Below are 16,675 nucleotides of genomic sequence, written 5' to 3'. Positions count from 1 at the left end.
TAATACGAATAGACCAATAAAAATCGAAAGAAATACCGGTAAATCGTGGAGTAAAACAAGGATGTGTGCTTTCCCCTTTACTTTTTAATATGTATTCAGAAGAATTGTTTAAAGAGGCATTAGAAGACGTAAATGAAGGCATATTTCTAACGGAGCACTTCTGAATAATCTTAGATACGTAGATGACGCAATACTCCTTGCGGACAGCAGAGGAGGACTACAGATCTTGGTTGATCGCATTACCCAATACTGCGAAAAGTATGGAATGGCACTGAATACAAATAAAACAAAAATCATGGTGGTAAGCAAGAACAAGATTGAAGAAGACAGTGTTTATGCTAAAGGAAAACTTTTAGGCAGTGTGCACAGATATCAGTACTTATGTTGCAAACTAAATGAAGAATGGGATAGAAGTACGGAAATAAAACGGCGTATTGAGATAGCTAGAAGTGCTTTTAATAAGATGAAAGCAATATTATGTTATGGAAAACTCAACATCGAAATTAGAACCAGAATATTGAGATGCTACGTGTTCTCTGTCCTGTTGTATGGAGTTGAGGCCTGGACAATTACAGCGGCGACAGAGAAAAAACTCATTAACTTTGAAATGTGGTGTTATCGATGAATGTGGAAAATATCTTGGACACAACACATAACAAATGCGGAAAAAAAAAATAAAGAAATAAAAAAGGATGTACCAAAAAATAGAACAACAACTTGGTGACACACAGTTTGGATTCTGCAATAACCTTGGAACAAAAGAAGCACTATTTAGTATTTAGGTTATGGTGCAGAGATGCAGTGATGTCGGACATCCAGTTTATATGTGTTTTATTGACTTTGAGAAGGCCTTTGATCGAGTAAAATATACTGAAATGATAGCCATTCTTCAGCAGGTAGGTATTGATGATAAAGACCTACGCGTTATTAAAAATATTTACTGGAATCAACGTGCTAACATCAGAATTGGCCGGGACACTTCTGAAGAGCTTCAAATACGAAGAAGAGTAAGGCAAGGCTGTATTTTGTCCCCGCTACTATTTAACATCTATTTTGAGTTCGTTTTCAATAAAGCAGTGGATAATGTTCAATGTGGTATAAAAATGAATGGCGTTAATATTAATAATCTGAGATATGCGGATGACACAGTGTTAATTGCAAGCAATTACGAAGAACTTCAACATCTAATTAATAGGATTACCACAACGTGTGATGAATATGGCCTTAAGCTAAACACCGCAAAGACGAAGGTGATGGTCGTCAGTAAAACGTTAATACAACCGGAAGTGGTAACAGCTTATGGTGAACAACTGGAGAGAACTAACAGTATCACTTACCTTGGTTGTAATGTAAATGAGAACTGGGACATGAGCAAAGAAATTAGAATACGGATAGAGAAGGCCAGAGCTGCATTCTTTAAGATGAAGAAACTGTTATGTGGAAACAATATTACTTTAAGTCTGAAAATTAGATTAGTGAGATGTTATGTGTTCTCTACTCTTTTGTATGGGGTCGAAGGTTGGACTTTGACGGATACACTTCTTAAGAAACTGGAATCCTTTGAGATCTGGGTGTATCGGAGAATCCTACGAATCAGTTGGGTGGATAGAGTTCGTAACGAAGTTGTTTTGCATTGGATGGTCAAATGATGGTAGTTCAGATTTCGTTCCTAGATTGCGTCGTTAGTTTACTAGACAAATGGTGTGACTTGTCATTATAGCCTTTTATATGGATAGATACTATTACTATACTATACTACTATAGATATATACTAACAAATAATTTGATTGTACCCTTAAAGGAGCTAATTTACAAAGACCATTTTCGGGACTAAAAAACTGACAGACGAGGACCATAGACCATATGAACAAAGAAATGCACAAACTTAAACAGCATTAAGTAAAAATTGCGTCTCCACTTCTACAATTAAAAAGCCATATGTATATATTTAAAAACAAAAATGGAGACCAACAGAAATGGTAAAACTAGCCTACCCTATGTAAGAGGCACGACAAATAAAATCAGCAAAGTTCTATGAAAAAATAAAATAAAGATTATATTTTACACCGACAAAAAATGTATACCAATCATATTACGATTCGTAAAAAATAGCATTGGAAAATCAAGGAGTTTACAGAATATTTTGTGAGGACTGCGACACATTGTACATAGGACAGACCAATCGAAGAATACAGGTAACACGAGAAGAACATTGAAATATCATCGAAAAAAAAAAACTTAAATCAAACAACGATACTAGCTAACATTTAAAGTAGGAAAAAACGTGTAATCAAGGAAGCACAAAAATCGTAATATTATTTTGATTAGAGTCAAAATATTGTCCAAACAGACCCATAGTTAATGTGCTTATTAATTCGAAAAATGTCAAAATATTGATATTAATAATGTGAAAAATCTGAAACCGCAGGCTGAGAACCAACAACAAAACGCCATACCACAGACTCATCAATGAATGTGTGACACTCAGTTTCTCTAACTTTGTTAATTGAGATAAGCACTTAATGGTCAATTATGATCGTAAGTGTAAATCCTCATGAGATTCGCACGATCTTTTAACCCCGCCGATATCAAGGATCATCTCGATGACATCACCGAGTAATGAAAAACGCTAGTGATTCATAGACTTAGACCAGTTTAGTTAGTTAGAAATTGGCACTTGTGTTTGTTTCTGACTTAATGAATGGAATGAATGAACATTGTGTTTGTCCGACATCAACAAATCATCGCTAATTGGCGTGATACTTTTGTCTAAAACGAAAAAAGTTCTCTACGAAAATTTTGAAATGTGGAAAATCGTTTGTCACATCCACCAAATACGAAATTCTGGCGGGTAAGCCCTCACTATGGTGATTCCACCAAAAATTATTCATATGCAAATTAAAAAGAACCGAAGGTTGGGGAAGAATAAAACATCAAATATTTAATATGATTTTAAAACTAGTCACAAATATTGTATACAAATCTACTACATAATTACCCAACGAAACACTAAATATAAATAAAAAAAACGGGTGTGGCAGTCCAGTGGGACTGTCGGTGGAAGTTACACTTCTATACACGCATTCGCCGTTACAAATTTATTTGGGAGTCAATCTGCACAATCATTACATATGTAATGCTATAGGTAAGACATAGCAGAAAGAGAAACAGAATTAATAACAACTTACTAACAATTAATAAACAACTTTTGACCTGTAATAGTATAGTAAATGAAGGATTGAATCAATATTTTGATGAAAATGTATATTTTTATTTTCATATATGTATGAAAGGAGTTGAATGCAAAAATTTTTTTACACATATTCTGCAGTAAAATTCATTATTTATTTTGTTATTAATATAATAATACAATACAAATTAAAATGCAATATTCATAAGTATTTAAAAATGACAATAATATACTGTCATACTTTTTTTCCCAACCAAAGAAAAATAAATAAAAATATCCATCGGAATAAAATTTTAAGATATCATTATAAACAAAAATGTATATAGTAATTTAAGATAAGATTTAGTGTAGATAAGAATAGAAATTTGTTTGGCAAACGACCTTTTTCCGTTTCAAACAAAATTATCAAAAAAACCTTTGTTTAGAATTAGAAGACATTTTACCTGTCTTAGTTAATCTTTTCATTGTTTGTATAGTCGAGTATTAAATGACCATATTCTAATCTTTTGAAATATGTATAAATTGTGTATTGACAAAACCAATTTTAAAGTAAGCTATTTAGTTTTTCTCTGAAACCGAAATTAGGCTTTTCCAAAATCATGGTAAACACAATTTGAGCTTTTGATTGGACGGTCGTTTTTAAATGGGAATTTGTGAGCCGATCAGGAGACCGGAGGAGTTAGTTATATTTTGGTCATCGAAAGGAAACAGTCGTTTGTCTCAAGATAGGGTGTGGTTCGTGAGTTTGGATACCGGCGTAACGAAAAGAAGTGAATAGTTTTGCAGAAGGAGATAACAAGTAGATTAAAAGAGGTCCTTGTATCTACCGTGGGCATTTTATAAAGTATATGTGAAAGTATTCTTACGGCATCAAGTTGACAAAAGGAGGTCCTGGTGTCATAAATAAGTAGCTGAGTTTGGAGAAGCGAATCAGGTGTTTTTTGTGTAGTCTGCAGGAGGTTTGCAGAGACGTTAAGAAGGAGCCGAGGTGCCAAAGTGGAGAGATCACATCGTTGAGGAGACTGGACTTTTCTGGGTATGTTCCAACATACAACTCAAGAAGAAAATAAGCTGTAAGTGTTTGTACAATTGAATTTTATATCTGTGAAGGATCGGTTTGACATCATGGTCATTAGCATTCAAATTTAAGAACTGAGGTTTTGTTAGGCTAATCAAAAGTTTAAAGTTTTGTTGTTTCTTGTTTCAAGTAAAGAAAATTTTAAGTAAAATTGGTTTTCACGTAATATAAATGTATGTAGCTTTATAATCTTATTATTATAAAAATTTGATTTATTTTCTTGTATGCTGATTGATAAGATAACGACAGAATTTAATAATTGTTTTATTCGTTCATATAAAATAAAGAAACGTAAATCTTTTTAATATAATATATATGTATTCTTATCCTTTCTTCTCTATCCCGATAAAAGACAACTAGAAAATCTTTTGAATCCATCGAACACAGGTAATATAAGGATTATTTTACTTTTGATAACAAATAAGTTATAATTCTTTTTTATTGGCTCAATAAACTAAGATTAAAGTCAAAATAAACAATCATAATAATACATAAAAAAATACACTACAATACAGTGCAACATAATTCAATATAATAATACAATACAAATTAAAATGCAATATTCATAAGTATTTAAAAATGACAATAATATATAATAATATATAACCATGTAATAATATTAATAAAAAAGTCCTCCCCTACTGGGAATCGAACCCCGGTCTCCCGCGTGACAGGCGGGGATACTGACTACTATACTACCGAGGACATGACATAAACGTATTTCAAAATTGACAGTTCTGGATCATACAGTGATTTATTGAGATTATTATTTTGAAATACAAAAAGACTAATATAATTATGAACATTTAATAAATAATACAAAACATATCACATAAATAATAATATTAATAAATATTTTATTATATACATATATTATATGTATATATATCTTTATATAATATATATAATATTAAATTATATATACAAAAGGAACATTTTTATATTCGAGAGAGGAAGAGAGAGAAAATATATCTTCTGTCTCTCTCTTACTCATTATCTTACATATGTAATGATTTCACAGATTCACTCCCATACAAATTTCCAACGTGGAGCGCGCGTATAGTGTATATAGAAATAACAAATGACTATTAAAAAGTGTCTTCTCCCATTGTTTAATGCTATACATGGTGAGTTGTGAGTTTTGTCTGAAATTTCTATTCGTCAAATATTTTGAACGGTACCTAAGATTGATGTGTCTCTAGTGTCTCATATTATGGTCAAATATTAAAGGAGAAGGTACAAATATGGGCTATGCTACTAATATGGGCTATCGCAATTAATATGAAATACACACTACCATCTATACGTCAATAGCTTGACTACACTCTTTAGTCTAAAATAATAACTAATAAAGCTTACAGTGACCTAGGTCCAGTGACCATTGAAACAATCACATGTTAGTATTGACGCTATGCAAGAAATTTTTCAGGTATGTTTTTATTTCAATTTTTTTTTTTTGGTGAAAACTAAGAATAAATTTAATATTTTATCACACATCGTAAGCGAAAGGCTGATATTTTCATAATATTTTCGACTTTTTCTGTTAATTTGTGTTAAATTTTAGTTATTAATATTTGAATATATGTTTGGTTATGTTGCAATATGGGCTAGCGTGGAGCTACAAATATGAGCTAGCCCATATGTGTATCAGTTTAGTCTACTGGGTTTTTTTCTTTTTAGAATACCTAGAAAAAGTATTGCAAGTCCAAAACAACGAAAGTCCTGGGATCCAGATAGCATGAAATCTGCTATTCAAGCTGTGAGAGATAAAACGATGGGTACATTAAAAGCAGCTAAAACTTATAATGTCCCGAGATCGACAATACAACGGTTAGCAAAAATGACTGAACTGAGTCCAGACGAAGCAGTACTTAAGAAACTGGGAAGAGGAACTATTCTTGGCTCAGATTTAGAAAAATGTTTGGTGGACTATATCTTTCAAATGGAAGAGAAATTCTATGGTTTAACGCGGACGGATATCAAACGAATGGCATTTAATCTGACTGAATCAAATGAATTAAATCATCCCTTTATGCAGTTTAAAAAAGCTGGTAGAGTTTGGCTAGATTTGTTCTTGGCACGTCATAAAAATACATTGACTTTAAGGAGACCAACTGGAACGTCTTTTACACAGGCAGCTAGCTTTAACAGAAAGAATGTTCAAATATTTTTTGATCATCTGGAAAAATCATATGATAAATACAATTTTTCCAGTAATCAGGTTTACAACGTAGATGAAACAGGCCTAACCATTGTGCAAAATAAAATTGCAGCAATAGTGGGGCGCAAAGGAAAGAGACAAATTGCATCGCTGACTTCGGCTGAGAGAGGATCATTGATCACTTTAATTGCATGTATGAGTGCTGGAGGGAATTATCCCACTCATGTTAGTCTTCCCAAGAAAGAATATGAATGTGTAACTCATGAAAGGTACTCCTGTAATTTATTTACACAGTGGTTTAAACACTTCATAGATACCGTTAAACCCTCTAAAGAGTTTCCTGTACTTCTTATATTGGATGGACACTACAGCCATACTTGCAATTTAGATGTGATCAATATGGCAAGAGAAAATAACATAGTTATAATTTCATTACCTCCACATTCAACGCACAAACTGCAACCGCTAGACAAAACTTTCATGGGAACGCTCAAGGCATACTATAGCGAAGAAATCAGGCAATTGTTACATCATAATAACGCCCTCTCTCAGTATACGATACTGGAGAACTTTTTGGCAAAGCATACCTTAAAAGCCAAACTGGAGAAATTGCTGTAAATGGATTCCGCGCCACTGGAATTTATCCATTGAATAAGACTGTGTTCTCAGATGCAGATTTTATTGCAACAGAAATTGAGAGTAACAACCACAGCCATGTAGGACCGCAAGCTATTGAACCTGCTATCCTACCAAAAACACCAGAAGCCAGCAAAATTAGTAAACCAGGTCTGGTTTGCAGAAGTTTGTAAGTCCATTTGAAATATCGCCAGTGCCGTCGATCAGGAAAAAATCTACCAGTTGATTAGATGGTAGTAGTATAATGTTACACCAAAATATGAGACACATTGAACTAACAGTTCAAAAGTTATCACGAATAAAATTTCAGTCAAAATTCACAACTCACCCTGTATATAAATAAACAATGGGAATAGACACTTTTGAGAAAAAGCTTTTATATTAGCGTTGTATTACTTTTTTGTCTATAGTAAAATGCTGAGGCGAGCGTCACGGAACTAGCGCCACAAGATGGCGTCGTTACGGGTAGCGTCATAAAAAAGCGATTCTTCACATCGATTCACTACTTCCAATTAATTCGTTTTTAGTCATCATATATTTATTCTAAGCCGGTTTAAATTATAAACTGCATGAAAATAACTAACAAAATAAAGACACTAAATGAAAAGTAAAAAAGTTAAAAGAATATTTGTCAATAAAAAATACGATTCGCAACGATTGTCAAAATCTAAAAGTCATAAATGTCATCTGATTAATAACAATATTAAATTATCTGTTTAAGTTTTTAACACAGTTTTTGTTTTAAAATAATTTTATATAAGTACAGTTATTATTTTTAAACATATTATTTAGTTTATATAATAATTAAATTTACTATCAAATGATAAGTATTTATATTTTATTATAATTTAATATTTAATTTGAATTTGACAGGTCTATCAGAAGTAAACAACGTATGCTTGATTAATACGTCAACAGGTGGCGTTAGGAGCAAACATAATAATTCGTTGAATTATTTAAATATGATATCATCATCATCATATAACGAGGGTCCTACAACGATTGCCGCTTTCCGCATTTCAGCCTCCATCTTTTCCTATCTCCCCAATCTCCCTCTTCTAAGCCTCTAGATTGCATTGTTTTTGTAATTTCTCTTCTCCGGGAATTTGGTGGTCTTCCCCTTTTCCTTCTTTCTGGCGGAACATACATTAAGGCTTTCTTTGGCCACCGCTCCTCCTCCATTCTCATCACGTGACCATACCATTGTAATTGCCTTCCTTGTATTCTATCTGAAAGAGTATCTCTAATGAAGTATCTCTAATGAGTATCAGCATGAAGTTTTAACTTCAGCTGAAACATCATTGTTAGCCAAAGGGGGAAATTTTGCGATTGTGCCTAAAGTTATACCCAAAGAAGACATCATCGCTAATATAGAGTCTGCGATCCGCAACTTACCAATCGAAGCAGCTGAAGAAATAAGGACAGAATCAGCAAGAATTTTGCATAAAGCTAAGACACCGAAAAATAATTTGAGCCACCAAGAAATACGTGCCATAAAATCGTTAAACGCAGACAAAGATGTTGTAATTTTACCAGCAGACAAGGGAAACGCCACGATCGTAATGAAGACAGCCGACTACAAAACGAAAATACAAAATCTTCTAGATCCTGCGGTTTATAAGAAACTTAAAAAAGATCCCACAGCAGTCACCCTACGGAAAATCAACAGACTTATTAAATCTTCGTCCATACCAGAGGAGATAAAGCCAAGAATATGCAACAGCGAAGCAGTCCCACCACGCTTGTATGGCTTGCCGAAAATACACAAAGACGATGTACCTCTCCGCCCTATTGTGAGCTCCATAGGATCTCCGTCTTACAGCCTTGCAAAACATCTGGCCGATATTTTACAACCACATATAGGAAAAAACGATGCCTTTGTAAAAGACTCCGCCCATTTTATTGAGAAGATCAAAGGAATAACTTTGCAGGAATCTGACATTCTTGTTAGTTTTGATGTGGTTTCCCTATTTACAAGAGTCCCCCTAGAAGACGTTCTGAATTTAATTGAGGGACTAGTTTCCAAGGATATGGTGGAATTATACCGTATTTGCCTAACTACCACATACTTTTCATGGGAAGACCAAATTTATGAACAGATGGATGGAGTAGCAATGGGAAGCCCACTAAGCCCGGTCGTAGCCAACCTTTTCATGGAGCATTTAAAGAAGAAGATAATGGACTCAGCATACAAGCCTAGGGTATGGTTCAGATACGTTGATGACACCTTTGTGATTTGGGGTCACGGAGCAGAAAAACTAAACGATTTCCTGGCTTATATAAATACACTACATCCAAATATTCAATTTACGATGGAAACAGAAAAAGCTCAACAACTAGCGTTCCTGGATGTATTAGTAAATCGAAAGGAAGGTCACTTAGGACATAAAGTGTATCGAAAACCTACACACACAGACAGATACCTAAACAGGAACTCAAATCATCATCCTAGCCAAAAACAAGGTATCATCAAAACTTTGGCAGAGAGGGCGAAGAGAATTTGTGAACCACAACATCTCCAAAGTGAACTTCTTTATATTGAAAAAGCACTCACCTCTAATGGGTACACCAGAAGAGAAATACACAAGGCGATGAACAACGTATCTAGAAGAAGGGACGAAGAAACAGAATGTAAAGGGAAAGCGTTCTTGCCCTATATATCGGGGGTAACGGACAGAATTGGGCGAATACTCAAGAAAGCCAACATAAAGACCATCTTCAGACCTACAAAGAAGATCAAGGATTGTTTAAGATCGGTAAAAGACAAACGCGACCCATTAGCAACGGCCGGAGTATACCGAATACCATGCACATGTGGAATGGTATATGTGGGAACCACAAAAAGACACACCAACACCAGGATAAATGAACATAAAAGCCATTGTCGTTTAGGACATATCGACAAATCTGCCGTTGCCGAACACGCTTTGGGAAGCGGAGAACATCGAATACTATTTGAAGAAACACAGATGCTGGACAAAACTTCACAGTACTACCCACGGTTATATCGGGAAGCGGTGGAAATATACAAGCACCCAAACAATTTCAATAGGATAGAAGAAGGACTAAAAATCAACAAAACATGGATACCAGTATTAAAATCCACAAACGCCCTTCCCGCCAAACACGGAGATAGAAAAGCTACTATAAACAACGACTCGCCCCCTCAAGCCGAAACCAGTGGAGGGGAGGCGAGTGGGAATTATAAATATTGCCTCCGTAGTACAACGCGTCGTCAGTTTCTGCTTACAAGCGAAGCATCAACATCTCCAGAAGATGCCAACCCCTAGTGTTGGCGAAACGTCGAGAACAAATCTCAACAGAAGACAACGGCCCAACAGCCCGAATAAACAGTTTAATAAGTTAGACGATGGCCGTGAAAGCCTAACGCAATTTATCAATGTATACAGAGTTTCTTGTACCACTTCGATGCCCATAAATCTACATTTATTTCTCCAATTCCTCAATGCTTCTTGGACGTATATTTTAAAGAGTGTCGGTGACAAACAGCATCCTTGCTTTAGGCCTTTAGTGACTTTATATTCATTTGAGGTTCTGGTTCCAATTTTTACACAACTAACTGCATTTTCGTACAATTTATATATCGCTCGGATATACGTCGAATCCAATCCGGACCTTTCGAGGACCTCAAACATTTTCTTTAACGGGACACTATCATATGCTTTCTTAAAAGCATATCATATATTTAAATATGATATAATTTGTTTAAAATTTAGTTAATCAATAAATAATAAAATTACTTTCTTTAGTCTTAAAAATATTATTTAAATTTAAAAAATATAGAAAATATAGTATGAAGTTTCGCGCTGGTCTACTGTACCGCCTACTGTAACATCTTTTTTTTTAATGATCATTTGTCCGAGGAGTATGTACAGTTCTCATGACTTACCCTGTATAATTGTGTATTTTAGATTTAAGTAAAGCTTCGTAAAAATAAATGCAAATAAATGGTACCGTGAGTTTAATTCGCGTTAAATTATTATTATTCTGGCTGTTATTTATCTAAAAGCCAAATGATTTTGCACGAGATCTCCGAGTGCGATTAGAAAATTAAAACGCAGAGACAGATGTTCGAAAGTCGGTATCTTAATTTTTTCTGTATTGTATTAAAAGCCATCACAATGATTCCCTTCATTAGGACACCACTAATTTACAGAGTCATTTTCGAAGCCCGTATCTTCCGTGATAATTCTAATTAAAAGCAATGCCAGTGATTAAACAAAATAAGAGATTTGACGTATCAAAGTAGGCACAAATGAAACTTAATTAATTAATGTTCAAATCAAGAGAAAACAGTAGATTGAAAAAATGCTCGTTTAGTGACTTTTGTAAGAACATGAGGGCTTGTGTCGCTTTAAAAATCATTCGGGACTGTTTTATGGTACATATCGAAAAAAATCTCATTTACTCATGAGGATGAATGTGGGTTGACGGTTTAAATTGGTTTTTTTTGTTGACAGAATGATTAGGAATTGTGTGGAGGGCATTATGCTGTCTCATAACTTAGGAATTTAATTTGAAAATCATTTGAGAGGAGGACCTCGATGTACAATACTTTTAATTAATTAAGGATTTTAAGACTAACCATTTATGAGGCTAAAATTAGTGAAAAAATATGTCAGTAACAAGAGTACTTGAAAAAAGTCGGACAAGTCACAAAAACTTACAAAATAAGACAGAGGAAAACCATGAAATACGAGCTGAAATGGGGTAATATGGCAAGGTTACGCATCACTGGAGTTTGGTCATCCTATGTAAAACTCAGTTTCTACTAAATGGCACGTGGTTTACTAGATTTTTGTATTTATTAGGTTTTAGTTTTTGTTAAAAAAGTATTATTGTCCTTAATATTGTTTTTTAGTGTATTATTAGAAGTATTAATATTATAATTCAAATGGGATAATTATTGAAATTGGCGGCTAATAAAATAACAAAGTAAATTTAACATTTATGCGTAAAAAGCAGAAAACGGAGATACGTGTGACAGTAAATAACTTTTGTCGCTGAAAATGACCTAGAAAGTCAAAAATGCACATGTAAAATCATTGGAATGTGCCCAAAAATCAAGAAAAATAGATGAAATTATTAGATGGTTGAAATTACAATATAAAATGAAATATTTAAACAAAAAAGCCCGATTTAATAATTTCTAGATTGAATATAAACATGTCCCACGTTGGGCGCCAATGTGTAATAAGAGAAAGTTGTATATTTGTAAATATATTTGTCACATCTGATTTCCTCATTGTGCATTTTATATTAAAACAAGAACGAATCTACACCTAAGAGAGCCGGCCGAAACCATTCATCAAGTGAACCTGATGTGCAACTGCTACAGAATTGGAGCTCAACCTTGTCTTGCTACAATGTCATCTTCGTATGTTAACAACTGCTTGAGACATTGAGTCGTTAGTAGTTCGGTTTTTATTTCGGTCAATCTCACGATGTTTTCTTATACGATATTAAAAATAGCGGTGATAATACTGGATCAGCTGGACAGTGTGTTGTGCACACGTACTTTATATACTCTACCCATGCATGGTTTTGTCATATGAATGAGTTTTTTTGGTATTGACAGCTCCACCATCGCATTCCTTACTTAATTTTTTTCTACGTGTCTTATGCCTGTTGAAGGTCTACGAATAGGTTATAAATAGATATGTTAAATTCCCACTCTTCCTCTAGATTATGTCCTTATTCAGTCTCAGTATGAATAATTTATATATTGTTGATATCTGTTTCAGCCCAGCCCTAAAATCGGCTTGGTACTTCCCCAGAATGTTTTCAGCATAAGGGAATAGTCTACTAAGAAGTATATTTGAAAGGAATTGATATATATCTTGTTAGTATTTTTTCTTCTAGTCATATTAACTTATTAGCTGATGTACTTTCCCCCTTATATTTTAGGAATTCTGCTGATATTTCATTAGTTCCAGAAGCTTTGTTGTTTTTTAATTTATTTTAAGGCCTTCTGGATTTCTTCAAATGAGGTACCACTGGTATGTAAATTTCTTGAAATATTCTGTCTACTCTTATGAGTTTTTGGTCTTTGTTGTTGGACTGTTTTTTTCTTTTATTAATTGTAACATATCTCCTACTCTAAAAATACCACCAATGATCAATAAAATTGCTCAAAAAAGAAAAAAAAACAAAGAGAAACGGTACTATTATCAATAATTTTGCAGCTTTCAATTCAAAATCCCAAAAATGGAAAGCGACGAAGCGCCACTGTCAATTATTTGTAAATCGAGTCAGCTGAATTTGATAATATTAGATATAACAATCGGTACGCAGGAGTTATATTTGAGAAAAATAAAACACAATAAAAATTCAACAATCCAGAGATTTTGGAATAAATTTAAATAAAATTCAAAAATTCATCAAAATAAGACCATAACCAATAGAGTAAATACGTTCATGGTCGTCTATATAATGATAACGCAAATGATACTGTAAATTATATACAAATATTATGTATAGTTCGTCTTACCCTTTCTGGCCGATTTGATACTGAAAACCACTGAAGTAAGATAAAACTGTCAATCAAATTACCAATGACAAGGAGAAATATATTTTCTAAATTAAAATTAGAAAAACGTCAAAAAACTGTCAAAGTGTTTAGACGCATTTCAAAGTTTCTCTTAAAAATTTAAATATTTAAACGATTATTTCTTCAGTTCTGAACATGTAAATAGTGAATTATATTAAAATCAAAATCATGTTCGAGTCTAATCTAAAATAGCTCGCAAAGAAGTTAATTTTATAGTGGTTTAATAACTTAAGAAAAGTAATTAAGTATAAAAGTGAAAGTGATTTGTATACTGAATATTGGAATCGTGAGTAGATAAAATATACTTTTTTCATCTATTTGGATTTATATATTTAAGTAAACAACTGCAATCAGTTATAAGTATTATCCAATTTACATGAACTGGTATCACAACGAAAGCTGTAAAACGGCACCGGTTTTAGTCGGATTTTAAAATCCATTTAAAAGATGTCATCTTCCAATCAGCTACCACAAAATGCATCATACTCAAAAGCAGTTAGTCAACCACGTAGTATATTATTCCCAAGCAGAGATCAAGCTATTTTGTTTAACACTCTAGAGAATTGTACAATTAATGACTATCTTGAAAGATTGAGTCAGCATATAGAACCGAAAAATATAATTTTCGCATCCCGTATATCAAACGGTAGAATATGCATATATCTATCATCCAAAAACCTTGTAGATAAATTCATAGCAGAAACAAAGAAAATAATAGTAAATGGAAATATACTAGAAGCGAGAAGATTAATAACTCCATCAGTCCGCTTAATTCTGTCCAATGTATGTCCAAGCATACCTTCCAACATAATAATGGACGAATTAATAAAACTAGGTTTAAATCCTCTCTCAGACATATCATATCTACGGATAGGAGCAACCAATCCTGCCTTTAGTCATATTCTAAGCTTCCGAAGACAAATTTTCGTTTCACCTTTTCCAGACAACTTTGTACTACCTGAATCTTTTATTATCGAGTTGGAACAAACATCATACCGCATATTTATAGCCCAAAACGAAAATTGTTTCAAATGCAAATTAACTGGACACCAGGCAGCTAATTGTCCAAATATTTCACCTTCTAACCATCCTTACAATGATAGTGCAATGCAAACAGAAATAAGACAAAATTCATCAATAAATCATACTCAACAAGATAATCTACAAAATACTCCCGCAATCTCAAATACCACTCCCTCCATACTTACTACGTCTTCTCAAACCACATTACAAAGAGTAGATTACAAATCCCAAATTTATCAATAAACCAAACCCAACAGTGCTCACTACAAAATACATCCATACATTTGACCACTTCTTCAGTTAACACTACAATCGCAACACCTACATCGTCTGAGTCATCCTCTAATACCCAAAAACATAAATCAACCTTACCCGAAACAAGTCAACACTTACCTCCAAATAAAAATACACATTTGAATTCTTACGAACCCCAAGTAACTTCGAACAAAGCAACCGGAAAAAGAACCCTAGAAGATGCAATCACGCCACCCTCCGAAGAAAACTTTGAAAAACCTAAGCTTCAGTTAAAGAAAAAAACCAAAACTGATGACAAAAACTTAAGAAATGATATACCAAATCTCCAAACATTATTGGAACCAGTTAGAGAATATGTAGAAAGGGAAAAGCAATTGTTAAGCTTCGATCAAGTAGTGGATCTATTCGAAAATATACAAGGACCAAAAGACATAATCAGCGTAACAAAATTGTACTCAGAAGACTCTTATGTACTTATAAAGTTTCTAACGGAATTACATTCATACTACATCGACAAAAGAATGAAAACCATAAGCACCAAATTAATACGAAAACTTGGCAAACACATAGGTTTACTCTCTACAGTGAAAACTTCATTATCGGAAGAAGATTCCGACTCATCGGTAAATAATTCCTCCAAAGAATAATAATATCACTGTTGACTTTGTGTCTGTTCCATCACAAGTCTTAGGAAAAAACATGAATATTAAAAAACACAATAAGTTATCTTAAAGACTCAGAACTGTATCAATTATTGTAATTTTTTCTACCTTTACCTGTATTATATTTTTTAGGTCGCTAATAACCCTTGTGGTTGCAGCGTAAATAAATAAATTAATTAAAATTAATCAATAGCAATTGAATTATAAATACGTATAAATAATATAAACTTACCTTCCAAAAATGCAAAGCAGGAAAAACATAGGCCTGACTAAATTTTAGTTGAAAATACGTATATTTTAAAGTTTTTATTTTGACTTCGGAAATTAAAACATGGCAATAAACATATTTTCAGCTGAAATTGTTGTTAATTCCTAATAAATATAGTGAAATTCCCCACGAAAATAGCTTCAGAATAATAATAAAAATTATCTCCTAGATAAAACTCTTAAAATTAATCTATTTTGGTTTTAAGGATGGTTTTTTCAATACAAATTTTATATAGTAGGACAAACAATCGTCCACGTATCTTACCTTAAATCTAATTCCCAAGGATCCCTTTGAATAAAAGTAAAGACCGTCGTATTACAGTGACAAGACTTTATCCGGCACGAAAAATAGCCCAACATGCAATATTCAAGTGCGTATAAATAATACATGAATATATGTGGAACTCTTCTTTTCAATTCCCATGAAATCTCTAAACCGAGCTGAGCAGAACGAAGTTTGATACACATTCTGTGTAACGGGAATAGAAACGTAATCTCGTGTCAGAGCCAGCGATAGATGACTCCCCCATCTGTTCCGACGAACGGAATCTCCCACGAAGTTACGTGAAGTGTAGTTATGGGACAAACTACCCCTGCTTTCTATCGACAATCGTTCTGTTTATGTCCTTTCTATTTAAAAGGTTGTTATATGCGTTTCAAAAGGATATGGAGCTAATCAAGTCCTCAAATCGTCGTTTTAGTAAACATAAATTAGACATTCATACATGTAAATAAACGTTAAATTTTATTTATCATGACTGTATCTATGTATTATCTTATGAATAATAATCCAACTCAATACAACTCCTGTCAAATTAAATGTTTTACAAGT

The 16,675-nt window shown here is 33.3% G+C and overlaps 1 protein-coding gene across 1 annotated transcript; it reads left to right on the top strand.

Annotated features, from left to right (window-relative positions):
* Positions 1–6,006: 6,006 nt before the first annotated feature.
* Positions 6,007–7,047, top strand: LOC140437190 (uncharacterized). Its single transcript, XM_072526547.1, has one exon. The coding sequence runs from the start codon at positions 6,007–6,009 to the stop codon at positions 7,045–7,047; it is 1,041 nt and encodes a 346-aa protein (XP_072382648.1).
* Positions 7,048–16,675: the final 9,628 nt, after the last annotated feature.

The sequence above is a fragment of the Diabrotica undecimpunctata genome, chromosome 1 (assembly GCF_040954645.1).
Source record: "Diabrotica undecimpunctata isolate CICGRU chromosome 1, icDiaUnde3, whole genome shotgun sequence".
Taxonomy (NCBI): Eukaryota; Metazoa; Arthropoda; class Insecta; order Coleoptera; family Chrysomelidae; genus Diabrotica; species Diabrotica undecimpunctata.
The sequence above is the reverse complement of the archived record's forward strand: the minus strand, read 5'-3'. Positions and strand labels throughout refer to the sequence as shown.

Bases quoted from the DNA above. Each gene is read 5' to 3' on its own strand.
- LOC140437190 (XM_072526547.1), top strand. From the start codon at position 6,007: ATGAAATCTGCTATTCAAGCTGTGAGAGATAAAACGATGGGTACATTA.